The sequence below is a fragment of the Salvelinus sp. IW2-2015 genome, unplaced genomic scaffold, assembly GCF_002910315.2.
Source record: "Salvelinus sp. IW2-2015 unplaced genomic scaffold, ASM291031v2 Un_scaffold1139, whole genome shotgun sequence".
Lineage (NCBI taxonomy): Eukaryota > Metazoa > Chordata > Actinopteri > Salmoniformes > Salmonidae > Salvelinus > Salvelinus sp. IW2-2015.
In genome coordinates this window covers 136,011-155,969 of record NW_019942750.1, presented here as the reverse complement: position 1 = coordinate 155,969, position 19,959 = coordinate 136,011, and the positions used below count along the sequence as shown (strand labels likewise).

The 19,959-nt window shown below is 47.5% G+C and overlaps 1 protein-coding gene across 1 annotated transcript in view; it reads left to right on the top strand.

Annotated features, from left to right (window-relative positions):
* The window catches only part of LOC112069869 (NACHT and WD repeat domain-containing protein 2), a 72,178-nt gene extending 53,144 nt beyond the window's left edge, over window positions 1–19,034 (top strand). Inside the window, exons 4-7 of the mRNA XM_024137248.2 lie at window positions 8,788–8,991; window positions 10,679–10,829; window positions 12,432–13,021; window positions 15,135–19,034. Of these exons, the coding sequence (XP_023993016.1) occupies window positions 8,788–8,991; window positions 10,679–10,829; window positions 12,432–13,021; window positions 15,135–19,034 (4,845 nt within the window). The remainder of the gene's footprint in view (window positions 1–8,787; window positions 8,992–10,678; window positions 10,830–12,431; window positions 13,022–15,134) is intronic.
* The last annotated feature ends 925 nt before the right edge of the window (window positions 19,035–19,959 follow it).

The following is a 19,959-nucleotide window of genomic DNA, read 5'->3' as shown; positions in this document are numbered from 1 at the left end:
TCCTCCTCCTGTGTATGACCTTCTGCCTGTCCCTGGACCCGGCTACCTGCCTCCTCCTGTGTATGACCTTCTGCCTGTCCCTGGACCCGGCTACCTGCCTCCTCCTGTGTATGACCTTCTGCCTGTCCCTGACCCGGCTACCTGCCTCCTCCTGTGTATGACCTTCTGCCTGTCCCTGACCCGGCTACCTGCCTCCTCCTGGTATGACCTTCTGCCTGTCCCTGGACCCGGCTACCTGCCTCCTCCTGTGTATGACCTTCTGCCTTGTCCCTGACCCGGCTACCTGCCTCCTCCTGTGGGTCCTTTACAACACCTCGCTTGAAACCACTCTCTGTCTCCCATTGTGTTCATTACAGCACCGAACACAACAGGTTAGTGTGAAACTGTGAAATCCTTACTTACAAGCCCTTAACCAACAATGAAGTTCAATAAATAGAGTTCTGAAAATATTTACGAAATAAACTAAAGATAAAAAAATGTAAAATCAAAAAGTAACACAAGAAAAGTACATAACAATAATGAGGCTATATACAGGGGCTATATATCTAGTGGCCTTTTTTGGTGTGTCAGATTATCACCGATGTGTGTAATGATCTCTGGCCCTCTGTGTGGCTTTATCACATCAAATATATTAAATAATTAATTAGGATGATTTTTTTTAAGGACAAAGCTTTCAAAACAAAATAAATATAAACCATCAACATAGTGAATGTGGTATTTAATATGAGGGTTTCCACATGAAACCATTTATATCATTATTTTATATATATATATTTACACACTTATATACACTGCCTTTGGAAAGTATTCAGACCCTTTACTTAATAGTTTGTTGAAGCACATTTGACAGTGATTACAGCCTTGAGTCTTCTTGGGTATGACGCTACAAGCTTGGCACACCTGTATTTGGGGATTTTCTCCCATTCTTCTCTGCAGATCCTCTCAAGCTCAGTCAGGTTGGATGGGGAGCATTGCTGCACAGCTATTTTCAAGTCTCTCCAAAGGGTGCGATTGGGTTCAAGTCCGGGCTCTGGCTGGGCCACTCAAGGACATTCAGAGACTTGTCCCAAAGCCACCCCTGCGTTGTCTTGGCTGTGTGCTTAGGGTCGTTGTCCTGTTGGAAGGTGAACCTCGCCCAGTCTGAGGTCCTGAGCGCTCTGGAGCAGGTTTCATCAAGGATCTCTCTGTACTTTGCTCTGTTCATCTTTGCCTTGATCCTGACTAGTCTCCCAGTCCCTGCCGCTGAAAAACATCCCCACAGCCTGATGCTGCCACCACCATGCTTCACTGTAGGATGGTGCCAGGTTCCTCCAGACCAGGGTTGGGCTGTTGGGGTACTGGAGGGGACCAGGTTTGGGCTGTTGGGGGTACTGGAGGACCAGGGTTGGGAAACACTGTTGGGGGTACTGGAGGACCAGGGTGGGCTGTTGGGGGTCCTGGAGGACCAGGGTTGGGAAACACTGTTGGGGGTACTGGAGGACCAGGGTTGGGAAACACTGTTTGGGGGTACTGAGGACTTGGGTTGGGAAACACTGTTGGGGTACTGAGAGGACCAGGGTTGGGAAACACTGTTGGGGGTACTGGAGGACCAGGGTTGGGCTGTTGGGGGTACTGGAGGACCAGGGTTGGCTGTTGGGGTACTGGAGGACCAGGGTTGGGAAACACTGTTGGGGGTACTGGAGGACCAGGGTGGGAAACACTGTTGGGGGTACTGGAGGACCAGGGTTGGCTGTTGGGGGTACTGGAGGACCAGGGTTGGGCTGTTGGGGGTACTGGAGGACCAGGGTTGGAGAAACACTGTTGGGGGGTACTGGAGGACCAGGGTTGGAAACACTGTTGGGGGTACTGGAGGACCAGGTTGGGCTGTTGGGTACTGGAGGACCAGGTTGGGCTGTTGGGGGTACTGGAGGACCAGGGTTGGGAAACACTGGTCTATGTGACTTGTCGTACCTTCAGCTCTGAGTCTTGTTGATGAAAATGCCTTTTGATGAGAAACACTGAACAAGATCAAATGAGTGTCTTGTGTTTGGGATTGTGTGTCTTTTTTGAGATACAACGAAAGACATGTGACCGGGGTTAGCTAGCTATTTTTCAGCCAAAACCAATTTCGATTCGGGCCTTCTGGACAAAATTGAGGCAGTTCCCCTGAAATTGCTTGGCGAGGGATCTGAGGGGGAGAGTTAAGCATGAGGCTGTGTGAAGATACAAATAAGTGACAGTCGTTTGTACATGGATGCTGAACGAGATCACAGCAAACTCGCTGACATGAAGGAAATGGAAAGTTTTGAAAGACAGCGGGAGATGAGATACATTCTCCTCATTAGGAAATAGCAACAGATCAATCAAAAACCCTCCATCAGATTTTTCTTTTAACAGAGACAGTTTAAGGCAGAGTTTTGTGTGGGACTACAGAACAGTTTGTGTGGGACTACAGAACAGTTTGTGTGGGACTACAGAACAGTTTGTGTGGGACTACAGAACAGTTTGTGTGGGGACTACAGAACAGTTTGTGTGAACTACAGAACATTTGTGTGTGGGGACTACAGAACAGTTTGTGTGGGACTACAGAACAGTTTGTGTGGGACTACAGAACAGTTTGTGTGGGACTACAGAACAGGTGTTGGGACTACAGAACAGTTTGTGTGGAACTACAGAACAGTTTGTGTGGGACTACAGAACAGTTTGTGTGGACTACAGAACAGTTTATAGTGGGACTACAGAACAGTTTGTGTGGGACTACAGAACAGTTTGGGGGACTACAGAACAGTTTATGTGGGACTACAAACAGGTTTGTTGGGACTACAGAACAGTTTGTGGGGACTACAGAACAGTTTGTGTGGACTACAGAACAGTTTGTGTGGGACTACAGAACAGTTTTGTGGGACTACAGAACAGTTTGTGTGGGACTACAGAACAGTTTGTGTGGGACTACAGAACAGTTGTGTGGGACTACAGAACAGTTTGTGGGACTACAGAACAGTTTGTGTGGGACTACAGAACAGTTTGTGGGGGGACTACAGAACAGTTTGTGTGGGACTACAGAACAGTTTGTGTTGGGACTACAGAACAGTTTGTGTGGGACTTACAGAACAGTTTGTGGGGGACACAGAACAGTTGTGTGTGGGACTACAGAACAGTTTGTGTGTGGGACTACAGAACAGTTTTGTGTGGGGACTACAGAACAGTTTGTGTGGGACTACAGAACAGTTTGTGTGGACTACAGAACAGTTTGTGGGGACTACAAGAACAGTTTGTGTGGGGGACTACAGAACAGTTTGTGTGGGAACTACAGAACAGTTTGTGTGGGACTACAGAACAGTTTGTGTGGGGACTACAGGAACAGTTTTGTGTGGGACTACAGAACAGTTTGTGGGTGGGACTACAGAACAGGTTGTGTGGGACTACAGAACAGTTTGTGGGGGACTACAGAACAGTTTGTGTGGGACTACAGAACAGTTTGTGTGGGGACTACAGAACAGTTTGTGTGGACTACAGAACAGTTGTGGGGGACTACAGAACATTTGTGTGGGACTACAGAACAGTTTGTGGGACTACAGGAACAGTTTGTGTGGCGACTACAGAAACAGTTTGTGTGGGGACTACAGAACAGTTGTGTGGGACTACAGAACAGTTTGTGGGGACTACAGAACAGTTTGTGTGGGACTACAGAAACAGTTTGTGGGGACTACAGAACATTTGTGTGGGACTACAGAAACAGTTTGTGTGGGACTACAGAACAGTTTGTGGGGGACTACAGAACAGTTTGTGTGGGGACTACAGAACAGTTTGTGTGGGACTACAGAACAGTTTTGTTGGGGACTACAGAACAGTTTGTGTGGGATACAGAACAGTTGTGTGGGGACGTACAGAACAGTTTGTGTGGGACTACAGAACAGTTTGTGGGGGACTACAGAAACAGTTTGTGTGGGACTACAGAACAGTTTGTAGGGACTACAGAACAGTTTTGTGTGGGACTACAGAACAGTTGTGTGTAACTACAGAACAGTTTGTGTGGGACTACAGAACAGTTTGTGTGGGACTACAGACAGTTTGTGTGGGACTACAGAACAGTTTGTGTGGGACTACAGAACAGTTGTGTGGGACTACAGAACAGTTTGTGTGGAACTACAGAACAGTTTGTAGGGACTACAGAACAGTTTGTGTGGGGGACTACAGAACAGTTTGTGGGGGACTACAGAACAGTTTGTGGGGACTACAGAACAGTTTGTATGGGACTACAGAACAGTTTGTGGGGGACTACAGAACAGTTTGTGTGGGACTACAGAACAGTTTGTATGGGACTACAGAACAGTTTGTGTGGGACTACAGAACAGTTTGGTGTGGGACTACAGAAACAGTTTGTGTGACTACGAACAGTTATGTTGGGACTACAGAACAGTTTTGTGTGGGACTACAGACAGTTTGTGTGTGGGACTACAGAACAGTTTGTGTGGACTACAGAACAGTTTGGTGGAACTACAGAACAGTTTGTATGGGACTACAGAACAGTTTGTGTGGGGGACTACAGAACAGTTTGTGGGGACGACAGAACAGTTTGTGGGGACTACAGAACAGTTTGTATGGGACTACAGAACAGTTTTGGGGGACACAGAACAGTTTGTATGGGGACTACAGAACAGTTTGTATGGGACTACAGAACAGTTTGTATGGGACTACAGAACAGTTTGTGTGGGACTACAGGAACAGTTTGTGTGGGACTACAGAACAGTTTGTATGGGACTACAGAACAGTTTGTGTGGAACTACAGAAACAGTTTTATGGGACTACAGAACAGTTTGTGTGGGGACTACAGAACAGTTTGTGTGGGACTACAGAACAGTTTGTTATGGGACTACAGAACAGTTTGTATGGGATACAGAACAGTTGTATGGGACTACAGAACAGTTTGTATGGGACTACAGAACAGAAGAGAGAGTGAGAGAGAGACAATATGACATTTGTTATGCCTTTATTCATGGAACTTCTGTGAGTGTAATGTTTACTGTTCATTATGATTATTCATTATTATCTACTTCACTTGCTTTGGCAATGTTAACATATGTTCCCATGGAGGCAGGTAGCCGGGTCCAGGGACAGGCAGAAGGTCATACACAGGAGGAGGCAGGTAGCCGGGTCCAGGGACAGGCAGAAGGTCATACACAGGGAGTCCAAAAAGGAAACAGTACAGGCAGGGAAAAGGCTAAGAACGTTGTCCGGGAAATCAGACAATAGGTTGATAACAGGAAATCTGATAGGCTAAAGTACAGGCAGGGAATAGGCAAAAGGCATTGTTAGTGAGGCAGGAAAAAACTATCATACACAGGAGGATTAGATTACAGGACAAACAGAGCTCCGACTAGACGTGTGTCACAGAGCAAACAATACACCACAATCATGGGGTTCAAAGAACTGAACTAAATAGTGTGTGCTAATGACATACAGGTGTGTGAATAGGTGATCAGAATTCAGGTGATTGGGATCTGGAGAGTGAGCTGCGTTCAGGGGATCTACGTGTTTGAGAGTGTGAGATGGAAGCAGACGTTACAGGTGCATGTGACAAATAAAATTTGATTTGATTTGTTTGGAAATGTTTTGAAAGATACCAAAATTCTGGTAGTTACTGGGAAAATTCCAAAGTTTTGAGTAATATCCCCTCCCTTTGCGACCCTAGTTTTGAGTGAGAAGATAATTAGTTAGTGCAGATTATTTCAGCGTGGTAGGCAGATGTGATTAAAATACTATTATTCTATCAAGCGTGTGTGAGTGGTTGGGTTTTATATAATTTTGTATCCCTGGCCAAATTATTATAGGGAGAGAGTGGTGATGATGCTGGTGTCACTGTTCAAGATGATAATGATGAAGATTATAGCATTCCTGACAACAACCTTTAACCTCATCTCATATGTGCATACATTGTCAGTTCCATTGTTCCATGTGGCGACGACAGCGGACGCTGCTGAGGGGATGACAGCTCATAATAATGGCTGGAATGGAGTGTCATGGAATGTTTGATACCGTTTGATCTAGAGGTGAAAGAAACACACACCTGTTTATTAGAGGTGCTGGCTAGCAGAGTAGAACACCTGTTTAGGAGAGGTGCTGGCTAGCAGAGTAGAACACCTGTTTATTAGAGGTGCTGGCTAGCAGAGTAGAACACCTGTTTAGGAGAGGTGCTGGCTAGCAGAGTAGAACACCTGTTTAGGAGAGGTGCTGGCTAGCAGAGTAGAACACCTGTTTAGGAGAGGTGCTGGCTAGCGGAGTAGAACACCTGTTTAGAGAGTGCTGCTAGCAGAGTAGAACACCTGTTTAGGAGAGGTGCTGGCTAGCAGAGTAGAACACCTGTTTAGGAGAGGTGCTGGCTAGCGGAGTAGAACACCTGTTTAGGAGAGGTGCTGGCTAGCGAGTAGAACACCTGTTTAGGAGAGGTGCTGGCTAGCAGAGTAGAACACCTGTTTAGGAGGGTGCTGGCTAGCAGAGTAGAACACCTGTTTAGGAGAGGTGCTGGCTAGCAGAGTAGAACACCTGTTAAGGAGAGGTGCTGGCTAGCAGGTAGAACACCTGTTTAGGAGAGGTGCTGGCTAGCAGAGTAGAACACCTGTTTGAGAGGGTGCTGGCTAGCAGAGTAGAACACCTGTTTAGGAGAGGTGCTGGCTAGCAGAGTAGAACACCTGTTTAGAGGTGCTGGCTAGCAGAGTAGAACCCTGTTTTAGGAGAGGTGCTGGCTAGCAGAGGTAGAACCTGTTTAGGAGAGGTGCTGGCTAGCAGAGTAGAACACCTGTTTATTAGAGGTGCTGGCTAGCAGGGTAGAACACCTGTTTATTGAGAGTGCTGGCTAGCAGAGTAGAACACCTGTTTAGGAGAGGTGCTGGCTAGCAGAGTAACACCTGTTATTAGAGGTGCTGGCTAGCAGAGTAGAACACCTGTTTAGGAGAGGTGCTGGCTAGCAGAGTAGAACACCTGTTTAGGAGAGGTGCTGGCTAGCAGAGTAGAACACCTGTTTAGGAGAGGTGCTGGCTGCAGAGTAGAACACTGTTTATTAGAGGTGCTGGCTAGCAGAGTAGAACACCTGTTTAGGAGAGGTGCTGGCTAGCAGAGTAGAACACTGTTTAGGAGAGGTGCTGGCTAGCAGAGTAGAACACCTGTTTAGGAGAGGTGCTGGCTAGCAGAGTAGAACACCTGTTTAGGAGAGGTGCTGCTAGCAGAGTAGAACACCTGTTTAGGAGAGGTGCTGGCTGAGGTAGTGTTTAGGAGAGGTGCTGGCTAGCAGAGTAGAACACCTGTTTAGGAGAGGTGCTGGCTAGCAGAGTAGAACACCTGTTTAGGAGAGGTGCTGGCTAGCAGAGTAGAACACCTTTTTAGGAGAGGTGCTGGCTAGCAGAGTAGAACACCTGTTTAGGAGAGGTGCTGGCTAGCAGAGTAGAACACCTGTTTAAGTGAGGTGCTGGCTAGCAGAGTAGAACACCTGTTTAGGAGAGGTGCTGGCTAGCAGAGTAGAACACCTGTTAGGAGGGTGCTGGCTAGCAGAGTAGAACACCTGTTTAGGAGAGGTGCTGGCTAGCGGAGTAGAAACCTGTTTATTAGAGGTGCTGGCTAGAGAGTAGAACACCTGTTTAGGAGAGGTGCTGGCTAGCAGAGTAGAACACCTGTTTAGGAGAGGTGCTGGCTAGCAGAGTAGAACACCTGTTTAGGAGAGGTGCTGGCTAGCGGAGTAGAACACCTGTTTATTAGAGGTGCTGGCTAGCAGAGTGAACACCTGTTTAGGAGAGGTGCTGGCTAGCAGAGTAGAACACCTGTTTAGGAGAGGTGCTGGCTAGCAGAGTAGAACACCTGTTTGGAGAGGTGCTGGCTAGCAGAGTAAGACACCTGTTTAGGAGAGGTGCTGGCTAGCGGAGTAGAACACACTGTTAGGAGAGGTGCTGGCTAGCGGAGTAGAACACCTGTTTAGGAGAGGTGCTAGCTAGCAGAGTAGCACCTGTTTAGGAGAGGTGCTGGCTAGTGATGTAGAAAACTTGAGCCTCACACTCTAGGAGCTCAGATGCAATAATTAATAACCTAATCTGTCTTCATCAGGTTATGATACCGTTTGATACCATTCCATTCACTCCACTCCGGGCATTATTAATGAGCCGTCCTCCTCACCAGCCTCCACTGACCGTAGAACCGACCCACACTCCCGTTATTTTCATTACGTTCCATTGATGTCCATTCAAAGCAACCACCCACACACTGAGAGGGAACACAGACCAATTAAAACAATACACCTCTGCCTCGGTGTGTGTGTGTGTGTGTGTGTGTGTGTGTGTGTGTGTGTGTGTGTGTGTGTGTGTGTGTGTGTGTGTGTGTGTGTGTGTGTGTGTGTGTGTGTGTGTTGTGTGTGCGTGTGTGTGTTGTGTGAGTCTGTGTGGTGTGTGTGTGTGGTGTTGTGTGTGTGTGTGGTGTGTGGTGGTGGTGGTGTGTTGTGTGTTGTGTGTGTGTGGTGTGGTGTGTGTGTGTGTGTGTGTGTGTGTGTGTGTGTGTGTGTGTGTGTGTGTGTGTGTGTGTGTGTACACCCACGTGCCTGGCAGATAGCAGCCCGGGTAAACAGGAACAGGAAACAAATGAAAGGCTGTCGTAAGCACTTCAATGAGCACTTTAATGTGAAAATCATAAATTGCCTCAAAGATACTCCAAGACTGAGAGCAACTAGAAACCTTGAAAACCAATAATCATAGAAAGTCAAGCGATGATGATGATGATGAGGATGATGACCCTTCTACCTCTCTCTGTCTTTCTTTCTTCCCCCCCCAGGGGCTGGTGGGAGAGAAGTATGGCAGTATCCGCGTGCCGGGGGAGGTGGAAGCTCCAGAGTTTGAGATGATCCTGGACGCTGCGGTGGAGGCGGGTCTAGACACGCACATCCTGGAGGAGTGGTACTGTCGAGATGAGAACTCCGTGCCGCCGGCCTACTACCTCAAACCCAAAGCCCAGATGTTGAAGAACTACCAGAACTCAGTAAGATCTGAAACCTTCTGCCTCAAAAAAAACCTACAGAACATATGCTCAGACCCAGTTGTTCTGGAATGGCCGTCGGCCATGTTCTCTTGCAGTGGAGGCTGGTGGGAGGAGCTATAGGAGAACAGTCTCATTGTAATGGCAGGAAGGAAAGACACGGAACGGAGTCAAACGTGGTTTCCCATGTGTGTGATGTGTTTGATACCATTCCACTGTCCTCCTATAGCTCCTCCCACCAGCCTCCACTGTTCTCTCGGATCATATTGAAAAAGACTGAGTAGGTCGGTCTCAGTGAGACTAGCCCAAGATACTGAAACATCCATATTCAGTCGACGTTATTATCCAGAGCGACTTACAGTTCGTGCATTCATCTTATTAAGATAGCTAGGTGGGACAACCACATCAGTAAAGTCAGCGAAATTAAAAAATATGGACAGACAAATTGGGCTTTACAATCATTTACAAAAAGACTTGGAAATCTATTTCAAATTACAGAAAATAAAACGACAGTAAGGATCTTTAGTGTCAGTATCAGTGTTCAGTATCATATTTACATTGGAAAAGGGAGCTTTTCTGCTCTGTTTTAGTCAAACTGTTATGCTTGGATGCATGCCCTTTACATTCACAAAAAAGGGCTTTTTTAAAGCACTCGTAATATTGGCCAGTAAAAGTCACCTGGAAACAGCTCTCTCAAAACGTCTGGACATCAAGTTGCTTCTCCCGTTAGAATGTGTTGTTCTGGTGGAAAGTTCTAGTGGAACGTGTGAGACCTATAAAGATTCACCTTGCGTTTTCTTAAAAGCTTTGTAAATCTTACTGTGAGTCGGCACTAAGCAGTAAACATATCTGCAGCTCTCTGTGCAGCTGTCGCAGTCCCCATATAACTACAGTGCTAGGCTAGTTAGTTGAGTTAAGCATTATAAATACACTGTAACGGGTAGCTGAATGTTTGTGCGTGCCTGTGTGACGGTCACCTTGTCACTACAGTACTAGCTTTTAGCATGTTTGGCTAGCTGAACATTTAGCGGCTCTTCCTCTTGGTTGGAGGTTTGATGGAGGAAAACAGCACAGTTGGCATCCTGGAACCTTCTCTCGTGAATCTCATTCACTTCCTGTCTCCAGCACAGGAGGTTGGTGGCACCTTAATTGGGGAGGACGGGCTCGTGGTAATGACTGGAGGCGGAATCAGTGGAACGGTATCAAATACATCAAACACGTGGTTTCCATGGTTTCTATGGTGTTTGATGCCGTTCCATTCGCTCCGTTCCAGCCATTATTATGAGCCGTCCTCCCCTCACCAGCCTCCACTGCTCTCCAAGGATATCCACTGTAGTTCTATTGGTATCAGCAGATATAGACGTTCTCTATATGTCTGTGTGGTCCAGTCAGGTTGTGGAGACGATGCACTATATTGCATCGATTTGTCGATTTGTCGAAACTTCAACAGTTTCTACCATTTACCAACTTATCTATAAGTTCCTTCCTTTTTTCCCTTGTCAAAAAAAGAGCTGTATACAGTAGGTCTCTGGCTTTGTTAAGACTGCCGTCTGAAAATCAAAAGCATACCAATCGAGCTAGTTACTTATTGTTTAATCTACTCTATATGTTCAACAACAACAACAAAAAGCTGAACTGTGCATCAATTCCAACATTAAAAAACCTCCCTTTATCTCCCTGTCTTCTACAGATGGAGTCGAGCAGTGCAGCCAAGCTGAAGAATGACAAGGCGTGGAGGAACGTGTCTGGGGAGATCAAGGGGATCTTCCGTAGGTCTGTCCTGCAGCTCCAGGAGAAGGGCACCATGAAGCCACCTCAGGCCAAGAAATTCCTCTGCTCTGGTATGAAGGCTACTCCTGTCCCCTTCTTCTTCTCCTGTCCCCTTCTTCTTCTCCTTTCTCCTTCTCCTTCTCCTTCTTCTTCTTCTTCTTCTTCTTCTCCTTCTTCTTCTTCTTCTTCTTCTTCTTCTCCTTCTTCTTCTTCTTCTTCTTCTTCTTCTTCTTCTTCTATGGTGTTATACCATCAAACTCAGTATAGTATATTGTGTTATTTAGTGTTGTGGCGTTTTCTTGTTTTACTGAGCTATATTTTACAACCAAGATATGTGTGTGTGTGTGTGTGTTCATTTGACCTCCTGAAACATTTAACTGGGGAAGGCTTTAGTTAAATATAGTTATTATGATGATTTTGTGGTAGCAATCCGTTTTCCTCATGAGCCAATGTACCATCAGAGAGTTTCTACAGATAGGGAACACGGAGATAAACCGACACATGCAGACTAGATATAGCCCCTTTAAAAAAAAATATCTCTCTGTGTTTACAATTTAAAGTAGGTCTGCCCTAGAGGGCTCCAAATGTGTTCCAAATTGGGTCTAATTACACCAAAAGTCACTCCATTTTGGGTGAATGTAATCATCACTGATTGAATTGGACACTATCAACCGTTTTGAGGGTGAAAGAGAAAGTTAGTATATTCCCTGTGTCTGCAAGGTGTTTCTCTGGCATATCTCTGTAGCCTTTCTAGGCTGATGTACCTTGCAAAATGTTTGTTGAGTTTTGTGGGACATTGGCATCATGGGTGGCCACTGTGGTTTCTTTGTAGGCTAGGTGTTTGTACCTAGAGAATGATGCAGCAACAGCCTGTTTTATAATGAATATAGAGAGAGTTTTGGGGGATTGTCTCTAACTATGTTCCCCTTGCTGAGCCATATATACGCTGTGGACAAATTCACAAATTCACACAAAGTCATTTTACTTGATTACCATGCGGATTTCTATGTGTGATTTGTTCAAAGACATAGCCAGTGCTTATGTGTACTGGGGGGGAAAAACATTCAGTATGCCAGTTAATTGACTATTCCGAGCTTCAAACAGCATTTATCTCCCCCTTTCTTTTCCCTCTGGCTTTTCTAACCGTCTCTTCTATAGCACGCTGCAGTGTGGGCGATACTACACGGGAGATGCTGGCAAAGTTTCAGTAGAACTGTCTCTTTGAGGAGGAGAGAGGGGGGGGAGGGGGGTGGCTGTGATAAGGCTGCAATGCTGGTTATGTGATTGTATCAACCGTCTTTCTCCTCAAACAAGGCTTAGGGGAAACATATCTAATCGCAGGCTAAAGGCAGGCTAAAAAAGACTGCCAGAATCTGTGTGGCTTTACTTAAAGACTCGCAAATCTCCCAAGTCTGTTTTGAAGAAAAAGCTTAGGAGCTCACAACAGAACACAGTGCTAGCCTTTTTCAAGCTACTTAGAAAAGTAGTAGGCCTGTAGTGTGGGTTCAGAAACAATAACGCATATAACTTTGAACAATATTAAGACTCCAAATCACGTGTGGATTAGCCTAACTCCTCAGAAATATTATATAGCAAGTTTCTTCAAGGACAAAAATGTTTCTAACTTTGAATTGATTGTTTGTTTGTTTTTTTGTTTTTCTCCCGTTTTTCAGCCTTGGAGGATGAGTTGGACTTCGCCTTGGGCAAACAAACGCCAGCCTTCCTCAAGAAGTGTGTCTGCTACATCCGCAAGATCTCCAACTTCGACCGGCACGCCAAACTCCCGGAGATGGCCAAGTACATGGACATCGTCGTCGCCGAGGACCGCGTCATGCGTAACCAGGAAGCCTACGAACGTCTTTTAAAAGTGCGAGACGAGTTTATCCCCACTGTGGTGGCCTCGTCCAACCTCCGCGTCTACTCCTCTGTGACGCACTGCGACATGAAACTAGGCTACTCCCAGGAAGTGGAGAGCCACTACGTGGAAGGCTTGTGTAAACAGTTCTACGAGGATATGGTGGACATCATCCAGGCCACGGTCCAGCAGAACTTTGACACAGAGACCGACCCCCTGTACGACGAGATCCTTCAGCACCTCTCCCTGTGTAAGAACTTCTCGGCCTTCTACGATTATAAGAGCGAGACGCTGGACCTGGTGCAGGAGTATCTGCTGCCGTCTAAAGGGAGTAGGATGAGCCCCCTGGTGGTCTACGGTGGGCCCTGCACGGGGAAGACACTGCTGCTGGCCGAGGTGGCCAAACAGGTGATTGACTGTACTGTTGAGGGGGGGGGGGCTTTTAGGTCTTAATGGGACTTCCTGGGACTTCCTGGTTTAGATGTTGCAATAATAAATGAAAGGCTTTATCAATCACAACAGGCATTTGTGTGAGAGATAGTGTACATTTTGGGGTCTATCTGTGTTCGTCTGCTTGAGTGCGTCTGTCTGTAAGAGTACGCAAGGGTGTCGATTTGCTGCTCGTTACGCGTGCATTATCCATCTGTGTTAGTTTGCTGCATGTTAGTCCATCCATCAACTATGCACTTGTGCCTAATCTTATGTGTGTGTTGTGTTGTGTGTGTGTGTTGTGTGTGTGTGTGTGTGTGTGTGTGTGTGTGTGTGTGTGTGTGTGTGTGTGTGTGTGTGTGTGTGTGTGTGTGTGTGTGTGTGTGTGTGTGGTGTGTTGTGTGTGTGTGTGTGTGTGTTGTCAGGTCAGGTCACTGTTCACTTACTGGGCCGTCTGTTGCCCAGGTCATGTTAGGGTCATGTTGCAAGGAGCCCACACAGTGTAGTCACCCGATGCCGCTCTACCCTGCTTCTTGACCTTTATAATAGATTCCTTCACCTCTAAATGATCACAGTTGACAGTTCATTATCACAGGTGAAATAGATTGTTCAGAGTTGTCACATAGAACAGAGTGCTAGATATAGTAGATAAAAAGCCTTTTTCTATTTGCTTCTACCTGCTGCTTCTGTGGAGGAGGGAGGGGGGAGAAGGGAGGAGGAGGGAGGAGGAGAGGAGGAGGGAGAGAGGGAGAGGGAGGAGAGAGGAGGAGGAGGAGGATCTGTGACAGCCTGTCGACCAGAGCAGACTGTCCAGACTGCACAATTTTAGTCGCTAACTCTATATCCATCATGATGAGCTCTGAGACCTGGTCTCCTTGGAGTTGACACATAGATATTTAGTGTGACATTTACGGTCAGAAATGAGGCCCCTGGATTCTACGTGCCATGCGTGTCACGTACAATAGAATCCACACAGTCCCAGTCCCACATGTAGACACACACACCCGCACTAACACACACACACACTCCCGCACTAACACGCACACACACCCGCACTAACACACATACACCCACACACTGCTATAGTCTAGTAAGGATTCTAGGAATCACAGCAGGGGGCCTTGGTGAATGATTGAATGAAACTATAAATATGTATGAAACAAGGGAAACAGGGAGCAACACTGATTCATGAAATATTTCTCATGTTGGGAAAGTCATTGGATACTTCTATCTCAGCCTGCATGGCTGCCAGTTCGTTTCTGCACTCATGCCAACTCCTTGTAGAATTCTCGTGCAAAACATGTTTTGACTTGACAATGAAGTAGACTAAAGCACAAACAGATCTGGGATCAGGCATTGTTAGACTCACATATCTGAGATATGCACTGGGCACCTGACTGGCCAGTCCTCCTCAGATCTGGGATCAGGCTACGTCTATCTAACTCTTGAAAATGTTTACATTTTCGCTTGTTGTTTTTCTGTTTACCTCATGGCCTTGGCGAGGAGAGGACAGCTTAAAATGTTCACAGGATCTCTTGAATAATGGATCAACTCTACAAACTGAGTTCACATTCATGCGGTTTTATTTGTAAAGTATATGTCCCCAGGAGACAGAATACCTGGTATTGAAACAGACCTCTGTCCTCTGTACACTGCTCTAACCTTGGCATCACATCACGCCCAGTGCTTTCCGAATAGCAATTCTAGCTCCTTCCACTTTAGTAGAGCTTTATGTTGACTTCTGAGTCACACAGAGTAAATATGGATTGGGTAAAAATGATTGCAAAAAGCTAGCGCTAATTAGAAATTACATAATAACACAAAATGAACGACAAAACTATATATATAATTTTTTTCACCAAGCTTTTTCAGTTTTGATAACCCTTCCCTTAGAGTGGAACGCGCTTTGAGAGGCTTTGAGGCTTTGAAAACTGTTTTATAAATGCAATCCGTTATTGAAAACATGGCCTTGTATGTTTCCTCTCTCTGAGTTGTGTATTACGCATCTCTTCACAGAGCTCCTTCATGTAAGACAACTATCCTTGAAAAAGTGACTAAATCTCTTTTCTCTCTCTCTCTTTGTCGTTTCCAGGCCTACACGTGGCTCCAGACGGAGATGGGCCCCGAGACAGACCCGGTGGTCATCGTCCGCTTCGTGGGCTCCTCGGAGTTTGCCACAAACCTGCGCACCCTCCTCCAGAGCATCTGCGAGCAGATCGCCATTAACTACCGCTGCCTCATCCACTTCCTTCCCAACAAGATCCAGGAGATGACGGAGCTGCTAGTCAACCTCCTGGGGGAGTCCTCCTTCCAACGGCCCCTGGTCATCATCCTGGATGCGCTGGAGCAGCTCTCAGAGGCCGACGAGGCCCGCAAGCTGTGGTGGCTTCCCGCCCACCTGCCTCGCACTGTCCGCATCGTTGTCTCAACATTACCCAACAAGCACGGAATCCTCCAAAAGCTCCGCTGTTTGATCCATGATGAAGGACGCTACGTAGAGCTGGTGCAGCGTGACCGCAAGACCTGTAGTCAAACACTGAAGCAGCAGCTGCTGGGGTTGAAGAGGAAGGTGACCTCGGGACAGCAGATCTACGTCAATGAAGCGCTGGCCAAGTGCACGCTACCCATGTTCGTCAACCTCGTCTACCGGGAGGTGGTACACTGGCGCTCGCACAAGGACGTGGACGACCGTTCGCTGTGCTCCACCGTGCACGAGAGCATTGAGCAGCTCTTCTACTCGGTGGAGAACAAGCTGGGGCAGCGGTTCGTGTTCAGGGCGCTGGGATACATTACCATGGCCAAGGCGGGCTTAACGGAGGTAGAGCTGGAGGATATTTTGTCACTGGATAACAGTGTGCTGGGAGATATCATGGTCAGTTCAAATCTAAAAAACCCGCTGAGGATCTCCTATGACCTGGTGGCGAGGTTGAAAGAGGAACTGGAGGGGTACCTGGTGGAGAGGCAGGTGAGAAACGTTACCCTGATGGTGTGGGCCAATAGACATCTGCACCTCATCGCCCAGAAGCTGTATCTTAGCAATGAGGAGGACGTGCACCAGATGCACAGCCTCCTGGCCGAGTACTTCCTGGGGGCGTGGTCGGGCGGCAGGAAAAAGATCTTCCACTGCGACAACAACCACTTTGCCTCGCTCAACATCTCCCAACACAAGAACCCCCACCCCCAGCAGCCGTCCCACAAAGAAGCATCCGCCGAGAAGTACTCCTATGACAGGCAGACCCCTGAGCAGCCCTGGGTGTTCCAGTGCAACCTCCTCGAGCCTGACATCTTCTTCGTCAACCACAGGAAGATGACAGAGCTCCTCTACCACCTGACTCGGAGTGGCCGCACGGACGACCTCATGTACGGGGTCATCATGAACTTCAGTTGGCTTTACACCATGATCAAGATAGGGCAGTTTGAGAAGGCGCTGACCGACATCGACGTAGCTTACAGCTACTCCCAGGAGAAAGAGCTCAAGTTCTTGGCCGCCACGCTGCGCAGCATCAAGGTCAAAGTGATGAAAAACCCGGCGTCCCTGTCTGCAGAGCTGCAGCAGAGGCTCCTCCCCGTGGTAACCTCCCTACCAAAGCTTCGACACCTCCTCCTGGAGTGCGACAAGGACGGCCCCAAGTACTGCTCCATCGTGCCCCTCCACTCCTCCATGGATGTCACCTACAGCCCTGAAAGGCTGCCGCTGTGCTCCAGCTACATGCAGATAGTGGAGATCCTGCCCACCCTAGCCCCCAACATTGTCCTCGTGGCCCTGGACGACGGGTCCGTCAGCACATGGGACGTGGAGAGCAGGCAGCTCCTCCGGCAGATAGACACGGCCCGCTCGGTTGTCTTGGGGATCAGACTAACAAGCGATGAGAAGTACCTGGTCGTGGCAACCACCAAGAATACGCTGCTCATTTATGACAACCATAAGTCCTGCCTGCTGTCCGAAGTAGACATCAAGGGCTCTAAGCACTGTGGTATCACGGGAGGGGTGGCTTTCATCAACGGATTCACACTGGCCAGCCATCATGCCTTGGCCTGGCTAGAGGCCAGTAAAGACGTTAATGTGATCGATCTGCTCTACGGCTGGCCCCTCTACCAGTTCCACTGCTGGTACGAGGTCACCTGCGTCCAATGCTCCCCGGATGGAATGTATGCCTTCTGTGGTCAGTATCTCAACACCACGTCCATCTTCCATCTGGGCACCGGGGACAAACTAGCCACGGTCACGTCCGAGTTTTCCGGGGGATTCGTCAAGTCCATCTTAGTCCTGGACACCATTCACCAGATGGTGATGATCGATAATGAGGGAAGCCTGTCGGTGTGGAACACCAAAGAGATCACCAACCCCAGACTGATGGAAGATTACGACTGCCGGGGGGACGAGAGCGAGGTGGTGGGCATTGAGCTGTCAGAGGACCAGCGCTCCATCCTCATCTGCAAAGACAAGAGCATCGAGGTCCTGGACACCAAGTTGTGGAAGATGGCAGAGAAGTTCAAGGCCAAGCGCGCTGAGCGTTTCGTGGCAGCAGTCCTCTCCAAAAATGGCCAAAGTATCGTGGCCTCCATGGAGAACACGTCGTCCATATTTGTGTGGAGGAGGGACAGCGGGCAGTGCATGGCCAGTCTGATTGAGATCTCTGGGGCCATCATTAAACTCATCAAGTCCACCCACCACAACCTGCTCCTGTCTGTTGCCAGCAGTGGAGTGCTATCTGTCTGGGACATTGACATCATCACCGCCATGTCCAACATCGACAAAACAGGTAAGAGGATCCAGAGTTTACAGCTTTCTGGAAGGGAAGACTTTGTGTTCACCATGGATGGCTCCGAAGCCATCCACAAGTGGAACTTCAGCACGGGCTTCATCGAGACTGTCTTCAAGCACGAGGGCTTGGTGGAGAACTGTGTCCTGACCTCCTCCGGGGATCTCATGGTGACGTCGGATGACAAGTGCAGCCAGTACATCTGGCACACGGCCACTGGCGAAAACATTTTCCGCATCAACGGACAGAAGATATCCCAGCTCCTGATGACCCACAACGACCAGTTTGTGGTGTCCCTCTGCGAACAAAACTGCTCCCGAGTCTGGAGGCTGGCCACCGGACACAAAGTGTGCAACATACTGGTGACCCTCCAGAACGCACTGATCACCACCGCAAACACCTTCCTAGTGGGAACTACTAAAAACAAGCTGCTCGCTGTCAGCCTCTGGTCAGGCAGTATTTCTAAGAAGTTTGTCTGTGACGACGGCATTAGCATTGTCAACTTCAAGCTTATTCCCGACTGCCCTGACTTCGTGGTCTTCATTACATCGACAGAGACTGTGTTTATATGGAGCGTGGCGGACGAGTCAGTCTGCAGACGCGTCCAGCTGCCTACTAACTTCCTCAAAAACCTGGAAGACTTCCAGATTTCACCAAATGGGAAACTGGGTATTGTCTCCAAGGGCGACGAGAACATTAACGTGTTGGACCTTCACAGCGGAAAGCTGAGGCTTGTTCACGCCGCCGGTATCATCTGGCGGCAGAAGCTGTCCAGGGACGGGCGCTACCTGGTCTACATCTGCTTCCGGAACTGCGATGAAGATGACGAAGCTGGTGTGGTGTCCAACCTGATCGTGATGCGTCTGGCAGATGGAAAGAGCATCGGAACATGCTCCCTCTACAAGACGCCCACCTTCCTCTGCCTGTCCCAGCGGGCACTCAACATCATCATCGGCTTCGAGGACGGCAGCATCAGCACATACACGGTGGTGGACCGCGTGGACGCCGCACTCAAGATCAAGATTGCCACGTCCAACAGCCGGCAGATCGTCAACAACGCCTCGCAGAAGGTAAGGCCCAAGTGCGGCAACCACACCTTCAAGACCATCGCCGACTGCGTGTGGAGGGAGTCCACTGAGGTCTTCTCCAGGGATAGCCCCATCAATGTCTCTGACTCAGGGGAGCCAGAGACCACCACTCCCACCAAAAAGAGTGAACTGTTGCAATGAAGGGGGTGGGGGGGGGGGGTTACAGTTGACCCTTGTTTACAGCCACCTGATTCAGCTGCAGATGTCCTCTGTGTAGTTTACTATATGCTGGCTGCTACTATAACGCTGCACTCAAGTCATGTATTACTACAACCTATATGGTGTTAGATTATTCATTTTCTTCACATGATGACTGTTAGAATCCAAGTCGTTTTTTATGGTTTTAATTTAATTTTATATATGTTATAAAATATATTTAATGTATTGGTTTGACATAATTTTTTTCCTTTTTCATTTGAAGAACAATGTCGATATTTACATTTCTCCGTTTTACATTTCCAAAGTAATTTCGGTTAGCTTTACCAATTTTCTTTGTACGTGTGTTACTTTCTTTGCATTGTGCATATTAACCCATAATGTCGTTGTTAAGAAATGTGTATTCATTTATGTTTAATTAAATCATACGTACTGAACATTAAACTATATACACCACCGTTCAAAAGTTTGGGGTCGCTTCGAAATGTCCTTGTTTTTGAAAGAAAAGCGCATTTTCTGTCCATTAAAATCACATGAAATTGATCAGCAATACAGTGTAGACATTGTTAATGTTGTAAATGACTATTGTATCTGGAAACAGCTGATTTTTAATGGAATATCTACATAGGCGTACAGAGGCCCATTATCAGCAACCATCACTCCTGTGTTCCAATGGCATGTTGTGTTAGCTAATCCAAGTTTATCATTTTAAAAGGCTAATTGATCATTAGAAAACCCTTTTGTAATTGTGTTAGCACAGCTGAAAACTGTTGTCCTGATTAAAGAAGCAATAAAACTTATTTAGGCTAGTTGAGTATCTGGAGCATCAGCGTTTGTGTGTTCGATTACAGGCTCAAAATGGCGAGAAACAAAGGACTTCTAATGAAACTCGTCAGTCTATCCTTGTTCT